The 27,218-nt window shown below is 49.8% G+C and overlaps 2 protein-coding genes across 2 annotated transcripts; both read left to right on the forward strand.

The window, feature by feature from the left end:
• Positions 1–27,218, forward strand: LOC144730162 (uncharacterized). The gene is made up of 17 exons (XM_078610762.1): positions 1–103; positions 3,294–3,759; positions 5,559–5,696; positions 6,258–6,392; positions 7,495–7,596; positions 8,666–8,791; positions 9,338–9,562; positions 11,103–11,768; positions 13,664–14,261; positions 18,279–18,349; positions 21,927–22,409; positions 23,144–23,248; positions 23,759–23,863; positions 24,558–24,695; positions 24,940–25,059; positions 25,489–25,875; positions 26,512–27,218. The coding sequence occupies exons 2-17, from the start codon at positions 3,303–3,305 to the stop codon at positions 27,087–27,089; spliced, it is 4,434 nt and encodes a 1,477-aa protein (XP_078466888.1). The 5' UTR covers positions 1–103; positions 3,294–3,302; the 3' UTR covers positions 27,090–27,218.
• Positions 11,771–13,684, forward strand: LOC144730201 (uncharacterized). Its single transcript, XM_078610816.1, has one exon. The coding sequence runs from the start codon at positions 12,226–12,228 to the stop codon at positions 12,760–12,762; it is 537 nt and encodes a 178-aa protein (XP_078466942.1). The 5' UTR covers positions 11,771–12,225; the 3' UTR covers positions 12,763–13,684.

Here is a 27,218-nt window from a genome sequence, read left to right on the forward strand (position 1 = left end):
CCGGCGCTAGGCGAGGTCGAGGCCCAGGGACGCGCGCGGCCGCCTCCTCTTCCTCGCCGCCGCCGCCGACATCGCGACTCGCGGCGGACGCGAACATCGTGAGGTAAATTTCGGGGCAAGCTCGTTCCGCCGTCGTCGTCCCTGACTCCCTCTCCTCATCTTCCTCCTCCTCTCTCCGTGGATGCGGAGCGGAGATTGTTTTGTTGTTTGGCGGGGGACTGGAGGCGCGGTCTTCGCGGTCTTTGTGCCTCGCTCCCGCCTCCACCACGACCATTCTCAGCGGCGTCGTCGTGTTTGTAGTAATCGTCGTCGTTGTTGTTGTGGTCCTCGCCACGCAGACGTGGCGCCGATGCGATGTTGCGTTGGCGCGCTGTCCCAGCGCCCTCCGCGATGTTTCGCCGCGAGCCGCGCGCTTCGTCGTCGATGGCTGGCGGCCGATACCGCGCCGCGAGTGATCGATGAGTTCGCTGCTTGAGGCCCCGCGAGTGATCGATGAGTTCGCTGTTTGAGGCCTCGTGAGTGTGGGGGGGGAGTTGCGGTTCGAGCGCTACGAACCCGGCGGCCCGAGATCGATTCCTGCCCCACGGACACCAAGCACCCACCGGTGATCGATTATCTCAACCGCCGGTCATGGGCCTCCCCTAGGTCGGCTCGGCCTCAAATGGGTACCTGGTGCCGCTGGCGGCCGGGCGTGGTGCTGGCCACCCACCCCCTCGTGTGCCGTGTCGCTCCTCTCTAACACCACTTGCCCCGACAGTCTGGTACAGGCTACACGGGGGATCTTTGTTTTGTACTACTGTATATACATAGCAGGGGTTTCACACATTACCATACAATCATTGTACAGTTGGTGTGTATTATAGAAAACAGAACATACTCTTGTCCACACTAGCGTCGGAGATTTGGACATTGGGGAGGTGAGTGGGGGGGGTTATTTAAACGTGTAATGCACGCGTTGGCGTCTTCTATAATTGAGAAACAAGCCAAATAAGCGTTCTAGATTTCAAATAAGCGTCTGTGATTATCTCTTGAGCTTCGTCGATTCGAAGTGACGGCAAACGCTCAGGGTCACAAGAAGCTTCGCGGTGTTGGTCGTTTTTTAAATGCCAAGCGGAATTTTAAGTTGCCGCCCGATTTGTTTCGTTCAACGACGCCTGAATCTCGCGTTTAAACCTCTGTCGGAGAGGATTTGTTGTTTAATAAGTAGCTACTGGAGTCGCACGCTTCTTTTAATTATTATTGTGGTTGTTGGTGTTTAACCTCATCGCGTTTGCGTTCCAGTTGCACGATATACATTGCCCTGTGCAATGCCGTGGCAAGCGTGGAGCTGTTGTTTGACTGTACCGTGCCCCACTCTACACGCTGGCTAATGTGGGGCAGAGGCAGGAACATTTCGAGATATAATTATCCTCGCGGTGCACGACATGAAGCAATTCCGGCGTTTCAAATGGTCTCGGTTGGTTTCCCGACAGCCCTTAACCCGGCGTTTGTATATCCGTGAGTCAAATCGGTATTTAAAAAAAAAACGGTGGAGAAACCCGCTGCAGACTCAACACGTCCTTTCTAATTGAGGCTTGGGTCCCAGGGTGGAAAGTCTCCATTCGTACGGCGGGGCTGAGTCACCCCATACATAGCACAGCAGGCGCTGTTGACTGCACAAAGTTATGTAATTTTCTAGGCCCCAAAATAATGATTTGTTGGTCAAGTAATTGGCCTTTCGCTTGTAGAGTTGAGTGTTTTAACCATAGCCACACATCCTCGGGGCAATAGCTTTTAGAACTGTGTATGTCCATGTACGTTGCGTACATTTGTATTGTGCGTGCCTGTGTAGGTTGACATATATTTACATAAGCGAGCCAGTATGTCGAGCTTCCAGTGACACGAGAGGAATACATCAACTACCTTCCTTGAGCCATGTCGTAGAACTGAAACATTCAGCATGTACGAGTCGGTGATTCGTGTCATAACGTATGTGTGAGCGTGTCTTTAGTTTGTATGTCTGACCTGTGTGCAGTGGCATCTATTATTTAACTAATGCACATAGTTTGTGTGTGTGTATACTAATAATTTATAATGTCGGGGTAGCATGAATAAAACCGGGTTGTCGTTGCAGTCATCTGCACATTTTAGCTGCCAAGAAAAAATGTACGCTGTTATTTTACTGTACTCAAACCAAAACTGACATTTATGTTACACAACTAAATATTTACATTTTATACCGTGAATACTTCGCTGTGTACATTGATATCATAAAATTGGCTTAACCCCAACTGTGCATGAACATGCCATTCGTTATTAGTCTCTTTGTTTACACATACAATGCACTCAGGTGTAGCAGTGCTGGTTGTGTTCAGCATATTACTATTTACGGTAACAATAGCAAGCGCATCATGTAGCAATGTGTCAACTTAAAGGTCAGCCCGTTCTTTGTTCGCTTGAGTGCTGCCACGGTACATGATTAGTGTTGCAGATTCACGGCTGTGGCGTCTGTAACCACAATTTCCTAGGGCTATCGCTCGTCAAGTGCTTGAATGTCGTTTTTGGTAAATGGGATTCAAAGTAATTCCACGTTTCATTTAAACTTTATCCACAGCTCTAACATTTTTAATGGATTGGCCACACCCTTTTGAGGTAATTTTGGTGTCGCCTCGTGAATGCATCCCACCGTTCGGACAATTTCAGGGGTTTAAAACTCCACGTTAAACGATTTCTGGTTGCACTGCAGACGTCTGCAGCCATTTTCGTCGTCGTCGCCATGTCGGACGTCGGTTGTTGCAAATGGGCTCTCGGCCACTTGTGAACGATGCCGCACAGTCACGGTGAGTGATGCTTGAAGCGCGCAGTGAGCGATGCTCGCGGCCGCCCGGCCCTGGGATGCCACTTGACGTCACCGCGAGCTTTGATTGGTCACAACCACTTGAGTCGCACAAGTGGTACCGACGAATTTATCCAGGCAGGGACGATGTTTAGATATTCCGCCACTTTTAACCAAGGTTATTTTTCAAGGTTTGCAAAACGGTATAGCGCAATTGGATTTTGCGCAGCTTCTAAATGGGACCACGTACAAATATGTTGCAGTGAGAGGGCAGTTGGTCATTGGCAGAGGAGAAAAGAAAGATCTTGAGCCTCAACATAAACAGGGGTAGGGAGTTGATAGCATGGACTGCTGGTTGTGGCAAAGGATAATTAATAACCTCCAGTTACCTTTTGATATTGATGTGCAATTCAATAATTTGAATATGGTAAGATTGAGATAATGAAATTGCCTCGGTTCGCACTTTTATTCAAAACAGTTGGAGACCATGGCCGCAGCGGCCGTGTCCAGCATCAACCCGCGCCAGGACTTCCCGGCGTGGCTGGCCGCTCACGGCGTGAGCCTCAGCGTGGCCGAGGCCGTGGACAGGGAGCTGGGCATCGGCGACTACGAGGCCTTCCTGGCGTGCGCCGAGCAGCCCCACATCAGGGCCGAGATGTTTGCCGCCGCCAGGGAGCGGCTGCCCTTCGCCTTCTACGCCGTGCTGCGCCGCGTCACCGAGGCCTCGTCCCCCAAGCGCCACGACGGGGCCGGCGGCGGCCTTCAGGCCGCTGGCAACACGGCGGCGTTCCAGCCGTTCCTGAGCGGCCTCCTGGACGCCATCGTCCTCATGCTCAACAGCCTGAGCCAGGAGCTGCTGCACTCAGCCGAGAGGTTCAGCTGCCTGGAGCCCGCCCTCTACCCCAGGACAGAACGGGATTCTAGGATGTACATGGATGATGAAGGTAGTTTATCTTCTGACACTTCTATTTGTGCGTATACTTTGCAGTGGCTCATTAACGTTCTGCTCCATCAAGGCCTCCCTTCGCTGTGTCCAGCATGATGGTTGTCTGAACATACTTCACTCTGCTTGTCGGTGATGGACCCAGAACCGGTTCGGACATTACAAACTACTGATTATAGCCATCGCTGGGAATTGAACACAGGTTCGCTTGTTCATATCAAAGTACACTTACCATTGTCCCGCCACTAAACTCCATTTGTGAATACAGGTAGTCCTCTACTTACGATGGAGATGCGTTACGACGACCCCATCATATGTCAAAAATATTGTAAGTCGAAGATGGCTTAGCCTACCCAGGAGTCTTAAAGAATGGTGATAATTTACCAAAACAGAGCAATTTACAGTACCATACTGTATAAACGATATACTGTATGTATTTATTAATCACAAAACTGTATTGGACAGTAAAATGTAAAGTAAAAAAACAAGGTAAATTCTTAGCCTACCTATATGAACTGCAATTTAATAGAAAGTTGTATTCAAGTAACAATCCTATCAGGCATCACACAAGGCGGGAGATGCGTACATCCCAGCAGCGTCCCAACGTACAGCATCGTACCTCGTACGCTGCTGCGTTTGCCTGCCGTGCAAAATTTAAAATATTTAACAATTTTGTCGTATCGCCATCGTAACATCGAAATATCGTAAGTCGGACCATCGTAACTCGGACTATCTGTATAAATAACGGTAATGTAATATATATATACACAGTCAAATCATGATTACTTTCACTTCGTATATGTTGTCTGTTATTGGTTCATATAAACCTGCAGCCACTACTAAAGTCTAATCACATTGCAAAAGAAACCTATCTTGATTTTCACTGGTACCCCAAATCATGACAGTCCATCAAATCTCATTTCTTTAGAACTGCTTTTGGTTGTGTTTAGTTTGTTCTTCCCCCGCACCTCCGATTAGCACTGTTGGCTACCTACATACATTTACACTTGTAATCTTTGTGTATAAGGAGCCCCTGGTATTCAAGGTTTTCTTTCTGAACTCAGACTGCAGTGGGAATGTGGTAAAATTATATCTGGCCAGTGAAGTAATGGAAGGAACACTGGCAACCATAGCCTGACCTGCACAGAGCCCAGATTTTGAGGCTCTTTGGGCTTGAGTAGGATCTGAGATGGTCAAACATTGACCAATAAACTTGGCAGACTTTTGGCAGAATGCAGGGCATTTAGAACTATTTTACAATCCTACATTGTGACAATAAAACCCAGTAATTATCTGTAAAACGAATGGAGAACATACAAAACACTAGTGCATTGTGCAACTTGAATGAAAACACTATTTTAATTCAGAGTGGTTCTCCACTCAAAAGGACCATGGGATGGATAGTGCTCGTCTCCTACTTATAGCCCTGATCCATTGATGGAGATTCCTCATTCCTATAGTGGGAGTGAGCCTACTCAAACGACAGGCATTGTTGACTTTCCACAGAGGGGATGGTCGACTGAATTAACCCCTCTGTTAGATTTGACACCATAACAACAGGTGTCACCTTGCCGGACATCCGTGTCTGCCTGTAGTTGTCTCTAAATGTTTTTTGTTCGTTGCAACAAACACATTTTTTTCCTTTTCCTTATTGTCAGTTTTGTAAGATGTGGCAAAGTCACTTTAACCCACTGGTGAATGCAATCAGCAAGCGGTCAGTACTGCTGCTCTGCTGCCTTTTAAAGAACCCTTGACGTGCTTCGCGGCGAGCAATGCTGATTGCACACGCCCCGTCAACAGGCATGTCAGAGGGGTACAGCGCAGAGGAAGCGGCTCAGTCCGCAGCGCAGACTTCGGCTGGACTCAACGAGGAGGTGGACGGGCAGCAGACGGACACATGGGAGGAGAACGACGACCTTGGTGAAGGTGAACTCATAGGTGAGTCGCCGGCTGGGGTGAGGTGAGCCGGGTGATACCCGATCTCCAAAAATCCACGGCGCTGGTCTCGTCGAAAAGCAGTGCCGTGAATGATGGTGACAAGCAGTCTTTCCGGTTTTTGAAAAGAGTGTTTTTACAACGCTACAAGAAACCACTTTGGGCATGAAGTGGAACGTTTTCGCAGCAGATGTTGAGGTGGGTTTCATGAGAGGCAAGACCACTGAGCAGTAGCGCTGAGACTTTGGGTTCATATCTTTAAGTATTGGCCACCCAGGTTCAATCCAGGTTTTACACGTGAGTGCACAAAAACCTTTGTGTGAACTTCGGTGCAATACATAATGCAACATACCTCTTCTCTTGAGAATTAAACATCATAAACCTGATTGACGTGTTGTAAATGCTTTATGTAAAAATAATAAAATATTTGCACGAATAGGTCTAATTGAGTAACTTCACAAGCAGTTGTGTGACAACTTTTTCGCGTAGCATTACCGGCGCACGATGGCACACAGCTTGCTCCAGACGTGCAATGCGCCTCTGCATCTGCCTCTTGCTGCGCAGGTCCCGATGGTAGGGTAGCACCGGACGGAGTGGCGTCCCACAGCCACGCCCAAGCCGACCTGCAGGAGGACAGCGAGGCGCAGAGCTCCTCTGCGTGGGGGCTGGGCACCGTGAAGGCGGAGCAGGCCACGGAAGGTGCGTGTGTGTTCGCGGAGGGAAGGGGACTATTACTGGGCGTGTTAAAGATTCACTCGCCCCACCACGGTTCAGGATCACAGTTTGAAGAACCGATGTTTTTGGTGTGTAAGCATTCTTTATGCCATACGTCTCATTTGTACTGTCCGTACTGTTTGTCTCAGTTTTGTACAGTTAATGTTGCTGTGTAATGTGTACTTTGTATTGTGTTATATATATTTTTTTGTTTGTATTATCTTATTTACTGGACATCTGTGAAAAGGAGCTTCCATAGCTCTTCGGTTTCCTCCAGTATAAATCCATTTTCTTATTTTGATTATTGTTAGGTAATTTTTTTCTATTATTCTCTAAGTTAAATGTTCAATAACATATGCTTGAATGTCATGCTTTTTTACACGTGATTCAAAGCATGATTCGTATGCAATTTTAATTAATTAATATTTACATACCCTACATGTTACCTTTATCATATTTAGACCTTGTTGAAGTCAATGTTTGGAGGCATCTTGGCTTGACTCGGGGAATCTGTTTCCAATTCTGCAGATGCGCACATAAAGTGTGTGTGCTGTAGAAATAGCACGTTTACTTACACGGCGTTTGAACATAATGTACGCAGTGAACAAGCTGTAAGTGGATGTCAATATACCCATACTGAGAACAAAAAGAAAAGTTTTTTTAAATATTTATTTTTATTGAGGCAATGTGTGAGCCCGATACATCACGTTGTGTGACGCACACAAATAAAAACTTTTTCTTAAGTCAAAGGTGTATGGACTACCCATCTTCCAGCATGCGCTTTATCAGTTGTTTAGATAAGCGCAATGGTTTGTCACGGCTGCGGAAAGGTGTGGGCCCATTTCTGGAATCAACGCTGAATGATTTTACACGTGTGTTTTCCAGATGTGCGTTTTGTGAGCCCTTTAAAAACACACAAAACTTCTAGAATGGTGTTGGCTCTCACCCAAACTGCAGTGATTATTATTCTGGAGCAAACCACAGTGTAAACACTAGCATAATGAAGAATATTGGACTGAGACTGACAACCGGTCATAAGTTAACATTGAACTTCATGTCTTAACAACAATTTCAAACATCTTTGCAGCCGAGGTGAAGACACCAGTTTTGGATGAAGATGGAGTGGACCCAAGCCACGTGTGGAAGGATATTAAAGTGGAGAAGAGAGAAAAGTATTGCCACGGAGCAGGTAAAAGTGTGCTTTTATTATCGTCGCTTTCAAAAGAGTGAACAGTTTTGTAGAGGAACACTCCATTCACTAATGCAAAATATATTCAGCACAAAATTAGGCAATTCATTTAGCTTGGATTTATGTAAGATGTACATTTACAATAGGTCTTTATTCTTATGAAGGTTTATCCAAAATCACTATGCATAAAATGTAGTATTTAAATGCACTTATTGTTTATTTCCTAAAAAAAAAACCCCAGTGTTTTGATTATTTTCCCACCAATCTATTCCAATTGTGCTATCATGTCCTGAGATCTAGAATGTGTACGGAAATCACACAAAGCAGCACTGTGCCTTGTGTGTAGGAGAGCGGCCACAAAATACATTTTTCACCGGACTTCTCCCGAAGAATCCTTTAAAAGTCACCGTTTTATCCTTTACACAGGAGAGGTGGCCCATACACGGCAATAAACTCGCGTAGTGCGACAGTCAAACTCATTATTTAAATTCTCAGAGCTGAAATTCGGCCTAATTAATTGCAAGACCATGTTTTTTTATCTTTGTGTACAGTAATTGGTGATTGGCCTCTTACACCATTGACTCACTTTCACTTGAAAACTGGGTTTTAATTCTGGGTGCTGGTGGGATTTCAACTCAGAATCTCAGCGGTGCTAGCTTATCACTCTGACCGCGGCTACCCGGCCAACTCAGCATGTCCTGATTTAAACCGTAAACTGGTCTTTTGTAAGTGGAAGATAGCAGAGTGGGGGTTGTGAGCAGTGGACAGCTCTATGAACCTGGCGACCTTAGTCCAATTCCCAGCAATAGCTAACATTAGCCACGAGTGGTATCTGAACCAGTCTTGGGCCTCCCCCTTCACCAACCTGCACTGACCAGCATGGTGAGAAATAGATGGCAGTAGAGCAAGTGAGTCCGTGTACCCCCAATGGATTAACAAAATGGCACGAATTATAAATGACGAGAGTAAGATGCTTGCTAATGAGACGTTGTGTGGCGTTTCAGCCCGTCGAGGATGTGCGCGGGGAATTTTTTCTTTGCGAGGGTTTTAAAGTTTTGTTTTTCCACAGAATCTACTCCTGCTGGGGATGATGGTGAGGCAGCTGAGATGATGCACTGTGCCGACACGGAGGGCGACCCCACCCAGAACGAGTGGGGCCTTCCTGCGGACAGCAAGGGGCCGCACGGCGCCGAGGGTATGCTCCCAAGTTTATGCGGCCACCGACCCACGCGTGTCACACGTTACCTTGCAGCAGTGTGACCCATAAGGGGTCTTAACCTTCATTGGTGGTTGTAGTTTTATACGAGTGTGGTGGCCCACACCGTTTTTCTGCAGCGTATCGGAGGCAAGGGTCTGGATCGCGCGTAGTTTTTGAGATGTCAAATCTTGTGCACGGGAGATGGCGGCAGTGGCTTTTGTGTGTCGGTATATTCGAACCTCGGAAGTGGTAACTCGAGTTTTCTCTGGACGTCTTGTTTCATTGCACTCAAGGAAAAATGCTCATTCAAAAAGTGAATAGTATTTCTAACTCAGCGGTGAATTGGCAGGTCCTGCATATGTTTGACAACGTACCCGCAGCTTGTTACCAGAGACCCAAGTATCATTCAAACAGCCTGAACTTTGACAGGAGCCAAATCTATCACTAGGACCACCGAGGTACGTCACTGTGCTGTCGGCGCCACCGCTTCATTGGCGCCCACTTAACCCACTCGGCGGCTGTTTTCTCCGACCTCTTCTGCAGGCGAGTGGAGGGAGGATCCAGAAGAGGGCCTTTACCCCGTGGACACGAACGTTGTGCCGCACCAGCGGCCACCGAAGCACTCGCTGCAGCTATTCGGCGACTGGAGGGGTCACGACAGCCGAGCCTGGGTGCACGGAAAACAGGCGGCAGTGGTGGCGGCGGCGGCGACGGAGAGCCCGGGTGCGGCGCGGTCCTCGTTTGAGCACCAGCGGACCGTAGTGACAGGTGAGGACTCTAAAGGAAATGGTGCTGAGTGCAAGATCCCCAAAACGGCCGTCCAACTGAAAAGCAAAGGCGTGTCGGACAGAGAATTCAGGAGTCCTTCGCAACAGCAGCAGCATCATCACCTGGAGGGCTGGAATGTGCTGGCACACCGTAGCTTTGTCAAGCGATGGGGGGAGACGTGCGGCGAGCAGTCCCCGCGGGGGTGGATGGGGGATGGGAAAATGCGGCATGCGTGCGAGGTGTGCGGTGCCCTCTTCCGCAAGGCGTGCGAAGTGACGCGGCACCGGCGCATCCACACTGGGGAAAAGCCGTTTGCTTGTGAGAAGTGCGGAAGAAGATTCACGTGGTCCAACAGCCTCGCCCGGCATCGCAGGATCCATCGCTCGGCAGCCACCTACATGGACGATGCCGACCTCCCGTAGGGGCACACACTTATTTTTTTTTATTATGTCAGAAGACTGTAGAAGCCCTCGTCGCTGTAGGCCGGTGTCGTTACCGTTAAGAAAATTAATAAAAGCAAAGAGGACAACAATGGAAAACTTCCCGTGATGGATCGGACGCATGCAGCCACTGGCGTGCGTTTGCCAAGGTGCTGTTCCAATATCTACAATGATGGTGACACCGAAGAAGAGTCGTCATTTGCTGTAAAGATTTTACTTGTTTTTTTTGCCCAGAGTGCAAGATAACGTCCACACAAATTATTTCACCTGCTTAGGGAATGTCTGGCGCTCGACAGCCACCGACTTCATTAAACCTGCATCATTTGGCCAAACATGAGAAGCGACATAGTCTCAAATTGCTGTAGCTCTGTTAGTTTAAAAACCGAGACCATGAAGACTTCTTACAGAGGCAAATAAACATGAAGTCAAAGCTTGCTCTACTCCAAACCACCTTTGTAATTACAAGCATACTTTGACATTTGACCTATCCTAGCTGTCAATGGCTGAAGCTAGTGCTCTGCCCCAATGCTATTTGGCCACCTCTCCTGCATTTTGTCCAGGATTGCATTGCTGCCCAAGTGCATGTTCATTGACACAGTGCTCTGATGAAATTCGTAATCTTGGCAGGATGGCATTTTAATGTTAAGGTGGGTGGATAGAAAAAAAAACGATTATTAATAATGCTTCTTCAATATTTACTGCATGCTATAGTTTAAGAGAAATTTGGGGTATTGCCAAAGTCTGCCAAGGCTGTTAATTGGATGTTAAGTGAGACATATTACAAGTAGGATAGGTCAGTTATAAAAATGGTAAAAAAAATGTTATTTCAATAAATGCAAAGTTAATGGCAGTGAGACAGTTTTGTGTATCTGTAATTGTCAGTTTTATACTGGAAGAAAGAAATAATAAATGTGCACCAATAATTGGTTGCGTGTTAAATCGCTTCATTTTCTATAACACAACCAGAAAGCAAAGGCTGCATTGTATTTTGTAAAGGGGCAGGAAGATTGATAAGTTGTCTATAAAAAAAAGAAAGGGATTGTGCTTTGGAGCAGGGTTGAGCAGCAGTAGTGGACGAGTTTGCTTTTCTCGGTTTGCAGGTGTCACGAAGGAGGGGTCTGTTTCAAATTCCAGTCGGGCAAGCACACCCCAGTTCCCTCCGTTTGCCGCAGTGCACAGACTGAACGAAAAGGGCCATGTGTTTTCAAAGTGGAGGTACCACCGCTCCAATTTATCTGGCCTGGGCCGACCCCGGCAATCCGTGTCCCATACGATTACTCAGTCGCAACAGCAGGCCGGCGGCCCATCGGATATCCCTGGGTTCGGGATGCACTTTGAAATCGATGGCCCCCCTTCCGCTGACGTCGGCGGCGGCGTCGGCGGTACACAGGCGATCCAGGATGCCGTCGACAAGATGTGGCTGCACCTGCCGTCGGCCGAGACTGGCGAAAGCAAACCCTTCCAGTGCGGCGACTGCGGCCACCGCTTCCGCAACGTGATCTCGTTCCGAAGGCACCAGCGCACGCACACGGGAGTCAATCTGTACGCATGCGAGGACTGCGGCAAGAAGTTCTCGCTGTCGCATGACCTGACCCGCCACCGGCGCATCCACACGGGGGAGCGTCCCTTTTCCTGCAGGGACTGTGGCATGACCTTCCGGCTGAAGCAGCACTTGCGCAGGCACCAGAAAACGCACGAGGGCGAACTAGGAGGGTTCAGTCTAGACGGGCCCGGCTTTCACAACGTCCACTGCCCGCCGATCGAATGAGGCTCGGTGGGCACGACGACAATAGGGCCTTGCTCGCCCAAGTTGCTTGGCAGGTTTTTTTGTTTTTGTAATTGTGACAAATCCATGTTTGGGAGAGGGTTTCACTTATTTTGTTCTGTTTAAGTTTTTTTTCTTTGCCGTTGTAAATATTCTAGTATTGTAATGGATATGTGCTTAAGTTAAACGTTATCTACGTAATTGTTTGTAAATACACGGTAGTTAAGCTGCTGTTTAAAAAAATTATATTTTGACTTGTAAAATGCATGTTATTTGAAAGAATCTAAAAAAAATCTATTATACACCTTTCATAGAAAGAAAACAAATCTGTGGCTATATTTATGAAAAGATTTAAACGTAAAAGAAAAAATAAGAAAGCGTACATAATGCAAGATTCCAAACCAGAAATACGTTGACATTGCTGACTTGAGCATTTGACGAGGCCATCTGTATCGTTCATGTCCTTATGGAGAAATATTCTTGGTTTTTCAGCTTGTAGAAATGTGGACTCCTTCAACACTCGTGCGGACAATGCAGAAAAGCTGAAACATCCATTGCTTCCGAGCGAGAAGGCTTTCGTAGAGAATGTCGTTGGGCCCGAAAGTTGGCGATGGAACGCGTTGGGAGACGCCCGAGCGAACAGCGGCGAAGGGAGCAAGCGCGGAGTGGAAATCGCCGCCACCGCGGCCACCGCCGCTCCTGGATTCCCGCCGGCGCCACCCACCGAAGACGGTTTGAACGCACCGTTCCGCTGCGACCACTGCGGCCGCCTCTTCATGCACAAGCGCAGCCTGCGGATCCACGTGCGTAACCACACGGGCGAGCGCCCGTACGCCTGCGACTTCTGTGACCAGCGCTTCCTGCGCTCCGACAACCTGACGCGGCACCGGCGCATCCACACGGGCGAGCGGCCCTTCGGCTGCGAGCGCTGTGGCAAGCGCTTCTCCTGCTCGCACCACCTCACCCAGCACAGGAGGTCCTTCCAGCATTACTGAAGCTGCCACCGCCGCCGCCACTGCCACCACTGGTGTGCTTCGCCCATGCTACTGGCGTGCAACTGCCCAGAAAGAATCCGTCTCCGACTCCGAAATTAATTTATTTGCTGTCGCTTTACCACCCCGCGAACTTCCACACGCCGGAAGGACTTAGCAATGTTCCATGACGGACACATCTTCTCCTTGACTTTAGCGTCTCGATGATGATTATCAATCATGAATTTCCTCGCCAGTGGAAGGCGGTGCCGCAGATGAAGAGGAACTGTGGCATATGATACTTTTCTTCGTACCAAACACTACCTTTGTTATGGGATCATGAATACCGCAGCGAGTTTAGGGCATGGAGTCCTATGCTGCAGTCCATGGAAGGACGACAACTCGAATGACAACGCTTTTATACACTCGGTGTTCTTACTTGTATCTGGAGTGCAGTGTTGTGCCTATTATAATAATTAGTTAATGTACTGTGCTGTATCCAAAGTGATTAATTGCTCTTTTTGGAATATGTTAATATTACTAGTGTTATGAATAATTGTCCATTGCTGGTGGTAATGGTAAGTTAGAACATTTTGTTAGACTTTTATTTAAGTGTACAATTAGTGTTTTATATAGGAATGTGTAGAAATTTGTTCGTGGTCCTCACGGCCCACAGACATTTAAAGTTTTTTTTATACATGTACCTCGACACATTTTTTTGTTTTCCCCACTGAAGAACTTTGCCACGAGTTTTTGAAATTTGCATTTAACAATCAGTATAATGCACGTAAGACGCAACATTAACCGTGCGTTCCGTTTGGGATGTGATGTGTTTGGACGTTGGACGGTGGGTTCTAGCAAGTGTTGCTGCCGTAGTTAGCATGCGCTAGTGTGGAAGCGGATTTGGCTCAATAAATCTTGCAAGTGGGAAGGACGCCATACAACAGAGGGTGGTGTCTTGTGTTGCTCGCAGGCCAGTGGAATGCCCTGTGGGAGAGCTCACCCGCTCAGGCGAACGTCGGCTGTCCCCTGCCGAGCACCGATTCTGACCACACCGCCTACCAGGGCGCCATTCCGCACATTGAACGGTGCGTCCAGCACATCCCCGGCCCCGCGGCGGGCGGTGAGGCTGTGCGAATGCATTCGGCGGTGGCGCGCACCAAATCGCGCAGGTACGGCAGCGCGAGGGCACGAGCGTCCGCCGCTGCCTACGCCGTCATCGCCGCCGCCACCGGCGGCACCATGACGGCTCCGTTCACGTGCACCCTTTGCGGGCAGATGTTCGGCAAGAAGTACGCACTGCTGTCGCACCAGCGCAAGCACACTGGCGAGAAACCGTACGAGTGCTCCCAGTGCGGCAAGCGCTTCAGGGTGTCCAACAACCTGGCCCGGCACAAGCGCTCCCACACGGGCGAGAGGCCCTTCGCGTGCGAGCAGTGCGGCAAGCGCTTCGTCACGTCCGACAGCCTCGGCTACCACCAGCAGCTTCACATATCCAAGCGACTCTTGCACGGAGCTGCGCTGTGAAGGAGGAGAGCCCACGGGGTCAGCTCTGCGCTTAGGGGATTCTACCAGGGGTGGCTGAATACCCTTGATGCTTCACTCATTGGTGCCCATGGCTACTTGTGTAAATTGTGGAATATATAAATGGGTCTGGTTTTCCAAAGCTGGTAATGCTCCCAGTATTATGTAGATAATGGAGGTTGCCAGGATCATCTGTGCATGCGTGTGTGTTTTTGGTGGTGTGGTAGTGGCAGGCAGGCTCATGGCTGTGTGGCAACTGATAGTAGCAGCTTTGATCATCGCCTGGATGCCTGATGGCTCAGCCCAACACTCTGACCTGACTCCAGCTCGGGTCTTCCATGTGGGTCTCAACTCCATCAAGATCATACACTTGAGGGGACCTCTTATTTTTTTTTCCAAACGAAGAAAGATCCTTAGTCATTTTACCCAAGACTAAGCTATTGTGAGCAGATATCTGCTCCGTTAAGAAAGTGACTCGTCAACTTGAGCTGCAAGCAAGCCCAAGAAGCTGTCCTGTTTTAAGAGGTGCGGATGCAGGAGTTCGGCAAGGTCGGCTGCATCTGCCAGCTGCCTGTCACATCCACGCACATCACCAGGATTCTCCATGCACATTTCATCACGTACCGCAGTGCTTCCACGCATTCCAGTCGCATAGCCGGCACTATCGCTGGTGAACTTGGTACTGGAATATCAATACAGCGGTTGTATTGAATTGGCAATTTGTGCGGCGTGTGATGTACGGAATTTATATATACGGAGTGATTAATGCGGTGTTGGCTTTTACGTGATTTTGTGCTAATCGGTTGCCATTGACCACAAACGCCTCATGATCCGTGGCTGCCTGCGTTTCTCCGTGGACACTGATGGTAGTGAAAATAATGTTCTTTAAAAAAAGAAGCGCGTGTTTAACAAGGTTACTTGTCGCGCACATACAGTATATGCGATGTTTCGAGCGTGTTTGTGAAATGTATATATGAACTTTGAGGTTTGTGGAGTATGGAACAAGTGATTCCATAGGGATTATGGGTGGGAGGGGTCCATACCCACCCCCCCCGAATGGAATTCGATGCTCTTCCCCATTCAGAGCAGCACCCCAAATGTGAAGGCAGAGGTCACCAAGGACGACGCGCGGTTGATGCCATCGATTTCAAATGCCAGATCTCAAAACGGTTGCACGGTTCACCACCACCTGCTTGGAGGTGTGCACACCTCGAGTGGAATTTCGGTCATCATTCAAGGCCGCCCGTTAAAGGGAACCATCAATTGGAAGTGTTACCAGCACCAAGGCGTGCTCCTCACGTAGTTTTAAATGGAGGGTATAGATTTGGGTGCTCCCCCTTCCCGAAAATTAAGGCGGTAACGAGAGCCCCCTTACTCCCGCCTGTGTATTTGGTCCTGTCCCGAGTTGTGAATGAGACTCCCCATGTAAGAAAGACACTTGGTCCTGTGAGCAATGGATACAAATAATGAGGTTTGTGTACCACCTTGACTCGCATAAACTGCCGTGGCCTGCAGCACGGGGAAATGGAGACCGTCTGCTGAGAGGTCGCGTGGATTGTGTAACTTCCTGCCAAGAGTAACACAATTTACTCTTCTTTTGACCTGATTTATTACAATGCGGTAAAAACATCGGCTTCCTTATTTTGCCTTGTTTGTATTCTCTTGTTTTGTACTGGTTACCTTCTCCCCTTCCGTACCATTCGTCTCGTTTGTACCTTTTCATTTGTGTTGTTTTGTCTGCTGTCGCGTTGGTTGTTTCTCCCGTTTCTCATTTGTTACTGCCGGTACTCGACAATAGTTTGTACAATTTGCCGTGATGTGTCTAGATTGTACTTTGTGTCTATTGTTCAGCCTCATATATTACCCTTCTTTACAGTAAATTGCACTGCGTGCACTGCATGTTGTTTGCCCAATTTGTATTGCCACCTTTGAAGTATTCTATCGTGTAATGGCACTGTCTGGTGTGAACTGTCAGTCACTGATGTACAGTCATTTACAACCTGTCTCGGTGTGCCTCAATCTCGTTTCATCCACGAGGTTAACAGTCAACGGTCCAACTTTTACCTTCCGTCATGTCCCTGAGTAGTGGAATTGGTTTATTCTGCCTGGTGATCAATGGCCAGAATGTGTGTGCCCGGTGCATGACGTCAGATAACTCGGGGGGTGCAATTTGTCCAGTCTCATTCCTGCGAGGCACATTCAGAATCTTTATTTATACTAGAGGAATCCGACGATTAATAGGGCTATTAAGACTGCATTTTTTCCATATAACCATTACTTAATTGCATCATTCTTGCATCTGCCGATGCAGAGCTGCTGCTCCATGCAATTGTTTTATTGTGGATTGAATGTTTGTATTGCCTTGTTGATCGGGGTCCCTATCAAGATGCCAAATGCAGCAGTCAAGATGCTTGCTCGTCCTGCACTGGGAGAATACATCGCTCCAGTTCTTGCATCTTCGCATTGGCTCCCCGTCTCCAAACAAGTGGAAGTTAAGATCACGTTGCTTATATTTGAGGTATTTTTGAAAGCGAGCTCCAATTTATATTCAGCAGCTAATGCAACCGTGTGCCCCCTTCAAGATTTGTCGATGGTGCCCTTCTATGTATACCTCGGTCTTGGCTACTTTCTTGGGGTGGTCGGGCATTTAATGTGGAACTCCCGACTGGTGTCTCCTCAGGTTAGAGAATTCCCGTCCTGGTGACCCCCCCCCCCACTTGTGTAAATCGGCCTCTTGGACAGTGTTAGTACCAACTAAAAACATCTTTAGTTAGCTTAGTTTCTCTGGACCCTTATTCTGTCATCCGGCTGTTATCCGTGCCCTTTTCACCCATGGCACCTTGAGATATTGTGAAAGGTGCCTAAGAAGTGCAACTCATCATTGCAACAACTTCACCTGTGTTTCTTTAACGTGGGCTGCGAGAGGTGGGAGGGAATGGGTTTTCCCGAGGGTCTGCAGTTGTCACAGTATCCGCAACAGCGCTGAATATGCGCGCACATGGACGGTCGTTATTGCTAACGTACGGCAACGTTAAACATGCGTGATACTTTTTTTTATTGTTTTAATGTTTAATAAACAAAAGTGGATTGAGTCGTCTGTTTGGTGGCAAGTGAAAGTAAAAAATACATTCTCTTTGGTTTTTTCGGTAGAGTCACGTAGGTATAATGATGTATTTTCTACCTACGTGACTTTACCGAAAGAACCAAAGAGGTATGGATTCCTGCAGTCACGAAAGCTTAAAATCAAGATTAATAAAATATTAAAAAATACATTGCCTCTTGTGGACGGGGCTATACCAATAACTGCCATAAAAGCGAAAATCTCGCCAACCTTTTCGGAAATTACCCTCCATAAGGAACATTTAATGTGCTATCTTATGAATTTCAAGGTTTATTTTTTTTTTCTTTAGATGTGTGTATGTGCACTAAAATTGCCAACACAGCATCACTAAATAATTCGTGTAAACAGTGTACACGGGGCTGATGGAGGAAGGGAGGGGGCTGCCAGCTTGCCAAGGGTCAGAAGTGCGGAGGTCTGAGCAGACCCCGCAGAGGCATCTGGCTGCTTCAGGGGCACTTCTTGGGTTGGACGCATCGGGGGAGAAGGGTCGGGTCACCGCGCTCCAGCCTTGCCTATGACATTTACTTGTATACATGGGGTAGCCGCTTCTGTCTTCCGGCGAGGCAATTCAAATTTAGCTTTAAAAAAAAATCCCATTGCATGCAATCGGCCCAGCCAACAGGACAAAGCAGGTTGCGTGTTCCACATTGCCGGCCTTCAGAGGTGCTGCTCGCTAACAGCACTTGCCCCAACAGCCTGTTCAGGCTATCCGGGGGGATCTTTATCTTTGTGGGTGCTTCCCTTCCAATATTTCTGGGCAACGTAGAAGAGTAACCAATAGCAACCCCATTCAGGAGCTCTCTAGCGCTCCCTCGATGTATGTACAATGTTGAACTTCTTTTGCACCGTACGTAGCCAACCGTGCTAGTCGAGAGGGAGCCCCTTGCGCCACTAGTGCGGGGCCCACGTGGCTGCAGGGGCGCTGCGCCTTTACCTTTGTAGCGCCTGCGGGACGCAAGCTCAAATGTGAGCCAATCAGTGCTGAGAGATCCCGACCAATCGGCGCCGATAGATGCCGGCCAATCGGCGCCGAGAGATCTTGGCCAATCGGCGCCGAGAGACGTCGGCCAATCGGTGCCGAGAGACGCCGACCAATCGGCGCCGAGAGATCTTGGCCAATCGGCGACGAGAGACGCCGGCCAATCGGCGCCGAGAGATCTTGGCCAATCGGTGCCGAGATACGCCGGCCAATCGGCGCCCGTGTTGACTCGGCAAAGCTCGTCACTAGGTAATGGCGGCCGCGCTCAACGTCTGCGCTGGGATGTAACAGCAGCTGCTGCTGTTTGCCAGGTAACTCCCGACCAACACAACGCCATTTACGTGAATAGTTTGTTTTTAAAACACTACTTCTTCACTTCAGACATTGGCTTTTCAGCAGTGCTCGATGGTTTCATTGTAGCCAACGGGCCGGCTCTCGGCCTACCCCTCATCCACGCACCCCCGGCCCTTGTCTGATGGCACTGCCGGGGCTGAGCGCGGGCCCCTGGCAGGGAAACTGAGCCCGGAGATGGAGAGGCCGGGGCGCTCGCCGACTTGAAAAGCGAATGCCACTGAACTCGCGCTGCTCGCAAATTGCCACCGAACCGATAATTGTTTTTTTACCCTTCTATCTGGCAACAAAACTGACACATTTTTTTACAAGCAGTCATGTTTGCATTGACCACAATACCTGCGGTCGGAATGCAAACAAAAAACACAACTCTGATAATGAAAAAAGGTGTCAGTTTTGTTGCCAGATAAAAGGGTAAAAAAACAATTATCATGTCTTCCTACTGGCAAAGGAGGTTCCAATGGTGCCACCGAACCGTGGACGGGTTCCCACTCGAGTTGCTGGCGTGTGATCGGCGGCACGGATCGAAGCCGCGAGTGGCTGCGGTGCCTCTTGGGCAGAGGTCGCAAACGGGTTTTGATTCCTTACCCGTACCCGGCCGCACCAGGGTCGCAAACCGGTACCCGTAACCCGGCCGTACCCTACCCGTACCCAGGCAGGGTACGGGTAGGGTACGGCCGGGTTACGGGTACCGGTTTGCGGGTACCGGTCTGCCTGGGTACGGGTAGGGTACGGGTATCGGGTACCTGATTGCGACCTCTGGGATGAAGCCACGTTGCAGGCGCGGGTGGGTTGATTCTAGGATCTTGAATTGTGAGAAGAGACGACGTTGGGAAATGAGTGACAAACGGTGACTCACCAGTGACTCACGGCCTACCCGTACCCGGCCGCACCAGGGTCGCAAACGGGTATCAGGTAGGGTGCGGGTATCGGGTACCCGGTTGCGACCTCTGCTCTGGGGCCCTCCACGCCGTGGCGTCGTGGTTTTGTTGCGGCCCATTTACGACTTTGTTCGTTCAGCTCGTCTCGTGTGGCCGCTTTGTCTCGGCGTCGCTTGTACTTAGACTGTGTGTGCTGTCTGGTGTGTCCTCTGTGCAGTCCGTGTACATTGTATCGCCTCGTTTGTGTTCTGTGCATAGACGCTATATCTACTCGCTTACCGTGCTATTTTATTTTGACAAAAGTGTCCCATTGCGTATATTCAGTCAATCTCGCCTGTTCTGTCTTCATCGTCTGTTCTATTTCGTATGTATGTTGAACTTCTTTCGCACCTTACGTTGCCAACCGTGTTCGTCGGAGGTGCACTTGACATTCGGTGTGTTCCGTCTGTTTCGCCCGGTACGTTGTTATCGTCTCCACGTCAATGTCTTCGCTGTCCTGTCTGCGTACTTTGTGCCTCGCTGTCTTGTTCCGGCTGTCCGTCTCGTCCGCTATGTCTGCGGTATGCACTGTCTTCATACAACGTCTCTTCCTGGCCTATCTGCTCCGTTTGTGCTGTCTACTTTGTCCCAGTACAGCAATGCATTTCTCAAGTTCGGTTTTTATTGTGTTCCATTAAGCGTGTAAGTTCATCGGTGTGGTGGATCCCCAGTTTCGCGATACGTGCATCAAAATGTCGCGACTTGAATATGCATGGCGACTAACGCGCACGCAATGCGATAAGTATTTATTCCTTTTCGGCTCATCGTCGCAATGAACGAAACAGAACAAACAATGGAGAATAAACAGTCGTGATGAGACAAAGCAAACAAGAGATAGGACAAAACAGTACGATCTAAACAGAGCAAACGAGACGCATTGAACAAACAAAATGAAACAAATTAGACAAATAACTGATAGCGTAATACGAAGCGAGGCAGACCCGAAACTACAAATTCGAGTGCAGATGACAGACATCACAAGAGACACTGCAACTAAGACAAATAACGAGTCTCTAATTATAAGCAAGGTTCAGCAGCACAAAGGAGACCTACAGTGCGGACTAAACAGAGTGAAGACCGCACAATACGAGTGAGACGGTGCAGGTGAGGTCACCGAGATCAAAGCACAATATAGGAACCACTGGAACACATCTCCGCTGTTTCACTAGAACCTCGGTGGAACCCGCATGGCGGTCAAACCACTCCCAAGCCCTCAATGTCAGGAGTTTGATGCTCATCGCCTGTTCAGGAACGAATTAATATACGTCCCTCGTCGCAGTGAGATAATTTATTCAAATTAAGGTAATCTAAATTGAATTGGCGCTGATACGTCACGCGAGACGTCTTTACCATTCATCAGACACGTGCAGCGTTAAGTCTTTTTTTGTATTGAATGGAGAAGATTGTAAAATCTTGAAAGGTGACTGGTGGATCATGAGCACGTGTTTTGGTAAACATTGGTGTAGCCTCTGTTGCTCTGTGGTAGTTTGGTTGAGTGGGAACCCAGCCATAACAGTGCTAGGCTGTCTGACCTCACAAAGTTTTTTGGGCAATTCCATGAACTTTGGAGTAATCTTTATCATGGGACGCTAAACACACACACACTTTATTATGTCGCCGGCTTGTTTCAAAGTGCATTATTCAGTTTCACTGGCGCGTAGCCATTTATATGATGGTTTCTGTGGCATCAGCTCGAGGAATGTTCTGGTCAAGTATTTTCTGGACGGAAAACTGCGAGAAGAGGGACCCCACACAGCCGCTGTGATTTGATGCAGTGTTGCCTGCGTTACTCTGAAACAGAAGTCATCACATCGCATGCACGCTATCATACGGCAAGTGCCCCGTCTGTTGTACGTAAAACAAAGAGTGTTTGTAGTAAAGAGTTCTGAAAGGTCTAAAGGACAAATGCTGACGTTACATTTTTTGCGCTCTGACACAGTGGTTCTCTGTGCAGAGTACGAATGTGCATTCACCATGCTCGCTGCTGTCGGTTCCATTCATTGTGGGTTTTTTGGCATCCGCACCCAGCGCAGTCTCATGGAGCATTTATAATTAGTGCTTCAACGTCTTCTCAGAAAAGAAAATGACAAAATTATTTTATAATTAATCTCTTTCTTTGGACATTGGCATGATCATCACATCAGGTTTTGCAAACTGTTTCATCATCAGGTTGGAATCGCCACGGCAAATCGACAAGAGAACGGTGTTATTACGTGATTATGGCGTAGACCATTCATGTGTTGACCGTGTATTTCATGGACACGCAGGCCTGCAGTGTGAACCGAATTTCCAGCAATGGCGGCGGTGGCGGCGGCCGCAGTGGTGTCCCACATCAACCCGCGCCAGGACTTCCCGGCGTGGCTGGCCGCTCACGGCGTGAGCCTCAGCGTGGCCGAGGCCGTGGACCGGGAGCTGGGCATCGGCGACTACGAGGCCTTCCTGGCGTGCGCCGAGCAGCCCCACGTCAGGGCCGAGATGTTCGCCGCCGCCAGGGAGCGGCTGCCCTTCGCCTTCTACGCCGTGCTGCGCCGCCTCACCGAGGCCTCGTCCCCCAAGGGCCATGACGGGGCCGGCGGCGGCCTCCAGGCCGCCGGCAACGCGGCGGCGTTCCAGCCGTTCCTGAGCGGCCTCCTGGACGCCATCGTCCTCATGCTCAACAGCCTGAGCCAGGAGCTGCTGCACTCGGCCGAGAGGTTCAGCTGCCTGGAGCCCGCCCTCTACCCCGTGGTGCCGCTGGACGATGGCGAGGGAGAGCACGTCCCGTACCCGGGCACAGGTGGACGCCGCTTTACACTCTTCTTTGTTGGCGCTGTAGAGACTGTGAGCGGATAAAAGAGAAAACGTGCATCGTGAGGAGTGTCGAAAGCGAGAGTTCTTCATGGAATCTTGGTCTCGTGACGTGACGCCGGTAGCAGTCGGTTCAGTGCTGTACGTATCGTCACAGTCGTGGATCGAGTGACACTCGCCTTGGTGCTGCACCATTTCTCCTGTGTAGACTTGGCTGGAGGCATTCGTGAACCTCAAACTCAATTATAATTGAAGTGTGTCATGGAAAATCTTGATCAAATATTATATTTAAGATGACCTATGTTAGTTATCATCATTGAAATTATTCACAATGACCCCTAGTTTATATAATAATGTTTCCATATTTTGCCACACAAGGAACTTAATAAATACACTTTTTTGTTTATCCACTTAATCTGCCTCTGAATAAAAGTATACTGCCTGGGCTATGAGAGTGAATTATGACGTTTTTTTCCAGTACTCCCATCAAATGTGGATAGATATGAACTTTGCAACTCCAGCAGTCTAAAATTCGTGGCAACAGTAGCCGATTCGATTTGGATTTATTGATTTACTATTTGCTGGACCTTTTGATTTTGCATAGAAGAATGGTGGAATGTGGCAGCAGTTTGGGGGATGCCTTCATCCAGAAGTGAATTGACCCCAGACGACGACGATGATGATGATGATGATGGAGAACTTGCCCTCTCTGGTGCCCTGCAGTTGTCAACGTGGCCGACGATTACGAAGCGGTGGTGGTGGACTCGTGCGTGACGGAGGAAGCTCAGGACGTGGCTGACGAGGAGGAAGAGCCACTAGTGGAACCAGGTGACGTGCAATCCTGTCGGGATTCCGGGGCGGCATTTTCTGTTGCATTTGTTCATGTCTTGTCGTGCATAGGGGCTGTCACTCGGTCATAGATCTCTCGATAATTGTTTTCGGAATCCATTCTCGACTTGTGTTGCTCAACCATTGTCGGCTGGAAGAGGAGGGCCAGACTAAGTGCGAGCATGTTGGTGGGGAGCGGCGGTGCAACGGTTAGCGCGCTGTGCTACGAAACCGGCGACCCAAGTTCGATTTCCGCTCATGGCCATCGCCAGTGACGATTATCTGAATCGATTCTGGGCCTGCCCTAGGTTGACTCGGCCTCAAATTAGAACCTGGTGCGGTGTGTAAAATCATCGCCACTGAGGAGACAAAAGGTGGCCGGGCGTGGTGCTGGCCACCTCCCCTCTCGTGTGCCGTGCCGTCTTTCACAGGTGCTACTCGCTAACAGCACTTGACCCTACAGTCTGTTAAGGCTACACGGGGGATCTTTGTTCTTTGTTCTCCCCGCAGGCGATGGCTCCGCCATGGACATTGTCCCGCATCCCGGCGGGGACGACAGTTCGGGCTGCATGGCGTGGAGGGGAGCTGCCATCAAGTTGGAGCACAACTCCGAAGGTGTCTGGCTCTTGGTCACACACCTCTCTCGTCACTTTGGGTCAAATCAAAGTGGTTTTAAACCAATACGTTTCGCTACAGGTCGCCTACAGCATTGAATGCTGAATCCTCACTGCTGTTCCTTTATTGGGATACATACGTTCGTACATACATGTGAACTGTATAGCAGTTGAGAGCCTCTTGTGCAAGTGAGATCTGGGTTGGAAAGTATGGTGGAACATGTGTCAGCACAGCAAAATAAGCAACACGACCTTAAGCATCAATAGATAAGAGAAAAACAGCGATGTGTGAATAATTAATGATAATCATGCCTCCTGCACCTGTGATGGGGACTCCATTCTCTATATTTCTTCAATTGGACTGACTATTATGCCATCATCATCATCCTTTGCCATGTAGCCTCCTACCCTCTCACCCCAAAAACATTTCTTCTGCTGAGATGTGATTCCTTTTGGATGCTTTAATTATATCCAATTTTTATTGCAACAACAATCACACAACAAAGGTTCAGCTATGTATTCCACCGAAAGATTTTGCAAAAAGTCGAGTGGTCTCATAACTGCAGCCCCCCACTCCAAAGCCACCAAGCTCATGTAACAGGCGAGAGTCGCAATGATGTCCGTGCGCGATAGTGATCTCCGCTTGTAATAAAATAACGATCCTCTGGCTACATCTATTTTTGTGTCGTCTTTAGCTTCGACGAAAGTGCCACTGGCGGGAGCGGATGAGCCCCGGCAGGAGCCGCTGCCAATCGCAGTTTACGCTGCCAGTTGCGTGAGCACGAAAGAGCTGCTGGCGGAAGTGAAGCTGGAGAAGGATGAGTTCCTGAGAGGTTTGTGACATATATATTGCAAGTTTATCCCAAAACCCCGCAAATCCACAAGGGGCAAATCCAGATGCACGATAGGTAGAAAATGCCACCGCTGCAGTTGAACGGGAAAACTCCTCCGATGCGTGGCCCCAACTGGCATTGAGAGCGGTAAGCTCCGCTGGCCACGCAGGCCTCACTTTAGCCGTCCGTGTCGCGAGTCGAAAAACTCGCCTCGCAGCTTTTGGCCTGCGTTGCGTCTTCTCAGACGACAGGGTCGGGTGCCTGGACCAGCGAGAAAACGTGTTCGATGACGGGGAGCGAGGAGATGGAGCCGAGCCCGACGACTGGAACCTGAGTGTGGAGGCGGGGGTCGTCGTGCACAGCGGTGAGTGAGAGCCGTGGCATCTCACGCCCTGCTTAGCGCTGCTGCTGCACCTCCGTTCGCGCGTACGGCTGACGAAAACGCGGTGTAGTTTAACAAGGTGGAAGGCCATTGAGAAAGCACTGTTCAATGGAGGTTGGACAACATACAATTGAAACGCCTAGAATGATACCGTACGTGTACTTTTAACGATTTAAGATAGCGGGGATGCAACATTCCGTTTGATAACTTCAAACTCCTCAATTATAATGCTTGGTGGTACATTTTTAGTGAAGTCTGTGTGACGATGTGTCGAGCAGGAATTCTAAATCACCAACAACACAGCGTTTGTGAGAGCCGTGATTAAGCGTCTACCCTCCTGTGTTGCTTCCACTACCATCGCTGCGTATGCGTAACGTTTATCCTGCCCCCCCCCCCCATTTGCGTGAGCAGTCGAAATCGGTTCGTCGGACAGCAGGAATTTCATCGGCATGAGCGCCGATTTGGAGATGCCGCACCAGACCGGGGAGCCACGTGAGCAGCCGTTCCACCGCGCCAGCCCGGCACCGACCGGCCTGGGGAGGGACAGCGGCTGGGTTCGACGGGGCAGCGTGACGCTCGCGGGAGCGGCGGCGGCGGCGGGACAAGGAGGCAGAGTCGGGGGGGCAGGGACCAGGTCGGCCGGGAGTGTGTACGCGCTGGGAGCCAGGGGCCACTGCCACATGGGGGCGGCGGGGGTGGCGCCCGACCGCCTGGGCGAGCAGCTGCAGCTGTCCCCGGACTCCAGGGGCTTCCAGCCACGTGCGGGAGGCGGAGCAGCCGCGGACCAACGCATAGCAGGTGAGAGGCGCCTGAAACGGATACGCTCGCGCACACGCTCGCGCTCATGCTTACGGCCGAGTGTGCACGTATGCGCACTTGGGCACACGCTCGCTTACGCGCACCTGCATGGTCACTCTCACACGCAATCTCCAGTACGTAACCATGCATGTACGCATGCAATGATCATGCATGATCACTCCGGTACACGCCTGCTTGCACACGTAGCACTCTCCTCGACAGCATTGATGCCTGGGCTGTAACTTTGATCGTTCTCTTCTTGGATGGAACTTTCGTTTCCTCCACATGTGCAGGAAATGCTCCAGAAAGAAATTATCCAAACATTCCAAAATGAAAGAGTTGAGTCAGGGAGGTTTTCTGGGTTGAAGATTTTAAATCAACACCAGATTGTACAGCTCCAGCTGCTAGTCCATTACCACTCGGGATTTCTGGATCACCAACGGAACTGTACAATGGTCACAGCAGACTGCTAATATGACAAAAAGCATTGAAATTTTCTAACTTGAATTTTCTAGCTCTTATGCTCACGGCGTTTTGATGGCTTTGCGCCGTTGCGGTGTTCTGCTCGTGTTCTCTGCAGCCTGCCTCGCCGGGCAGGGTCCCGTGCTAAAGCTCTACGTGTTTAAATTTAAACAGGTGTCTGGAGTGGCAGGCTGTCTGGAGGTTATAAACCCACAGAGCAGACGTGGACTGACGCGCACGACCGCTGCGAGGACCAGGCTAGCGTTACAGATCTCGCCGCCACCCGCCACGCGCAGCTCCCCGGGAAGGCCCGTAGCGACCCGCAGCCGGGCGCAAGCGGCCAATTGGGCGGCGGTAGCTGGCGCTGGCCGGGGACCACGAGGTCCGAGCGCCACCGCCGCTTGGGAGAGACGGGAGGCGGCGGTGGCGGCGGCGGCGGCGGCGAGCCGTTTGAGATCCTCCCGGACGCCGAGGGGCAGAGCGCGGTGGCGCGTGGCTACCAGTGCATGGAGTGCGACGCGTGGTTTCACTACCAGCACTGCCTGCACAAGCACCAGAGGACACACACGGGCGAGAAGCCCTTCATGTGCGAGGAGTGCGGTCGCAGGTTCGCGCAGTCCAGCAACCTGCTGCAGCACAAGAAGACTCACACGGACTCGAAGCCTTACGTGTGCGACCTCTGCGGGAAGAGGTTTTCCCGGTCGTTCAACATGGCACGGCACAAGAGCCTGCACAAGCGGCAGCGGCTCTAGCGTTGCTACGCGGGCCCCCCCTCCACCCCCCTCCCTCGCAGCTCAGCAGCCCCTGTGCTCGGTGAACGGCGCGGAATAAAAATGTCAAAAGCGGAAGGAAAAACGTTTGTTTATTTTTTTTCTTTGTTG

This window comes from Lampetra planeri, chromosome 35 (genome assembly GCF_965212315.1).
Source record: "Lampetra planeri chromosome 35, kcLamPlan1.2.h2, whole genome shotgun sequence".
In the NCBI taxonomy this organism is placed as follows: domain Eukaryota; kingdom Metazoa; phylum Chordata; class Hyperoartia; order Petromyzontiformes; family Petromyzontidae; genus Lampetra; species Lampetra planeri.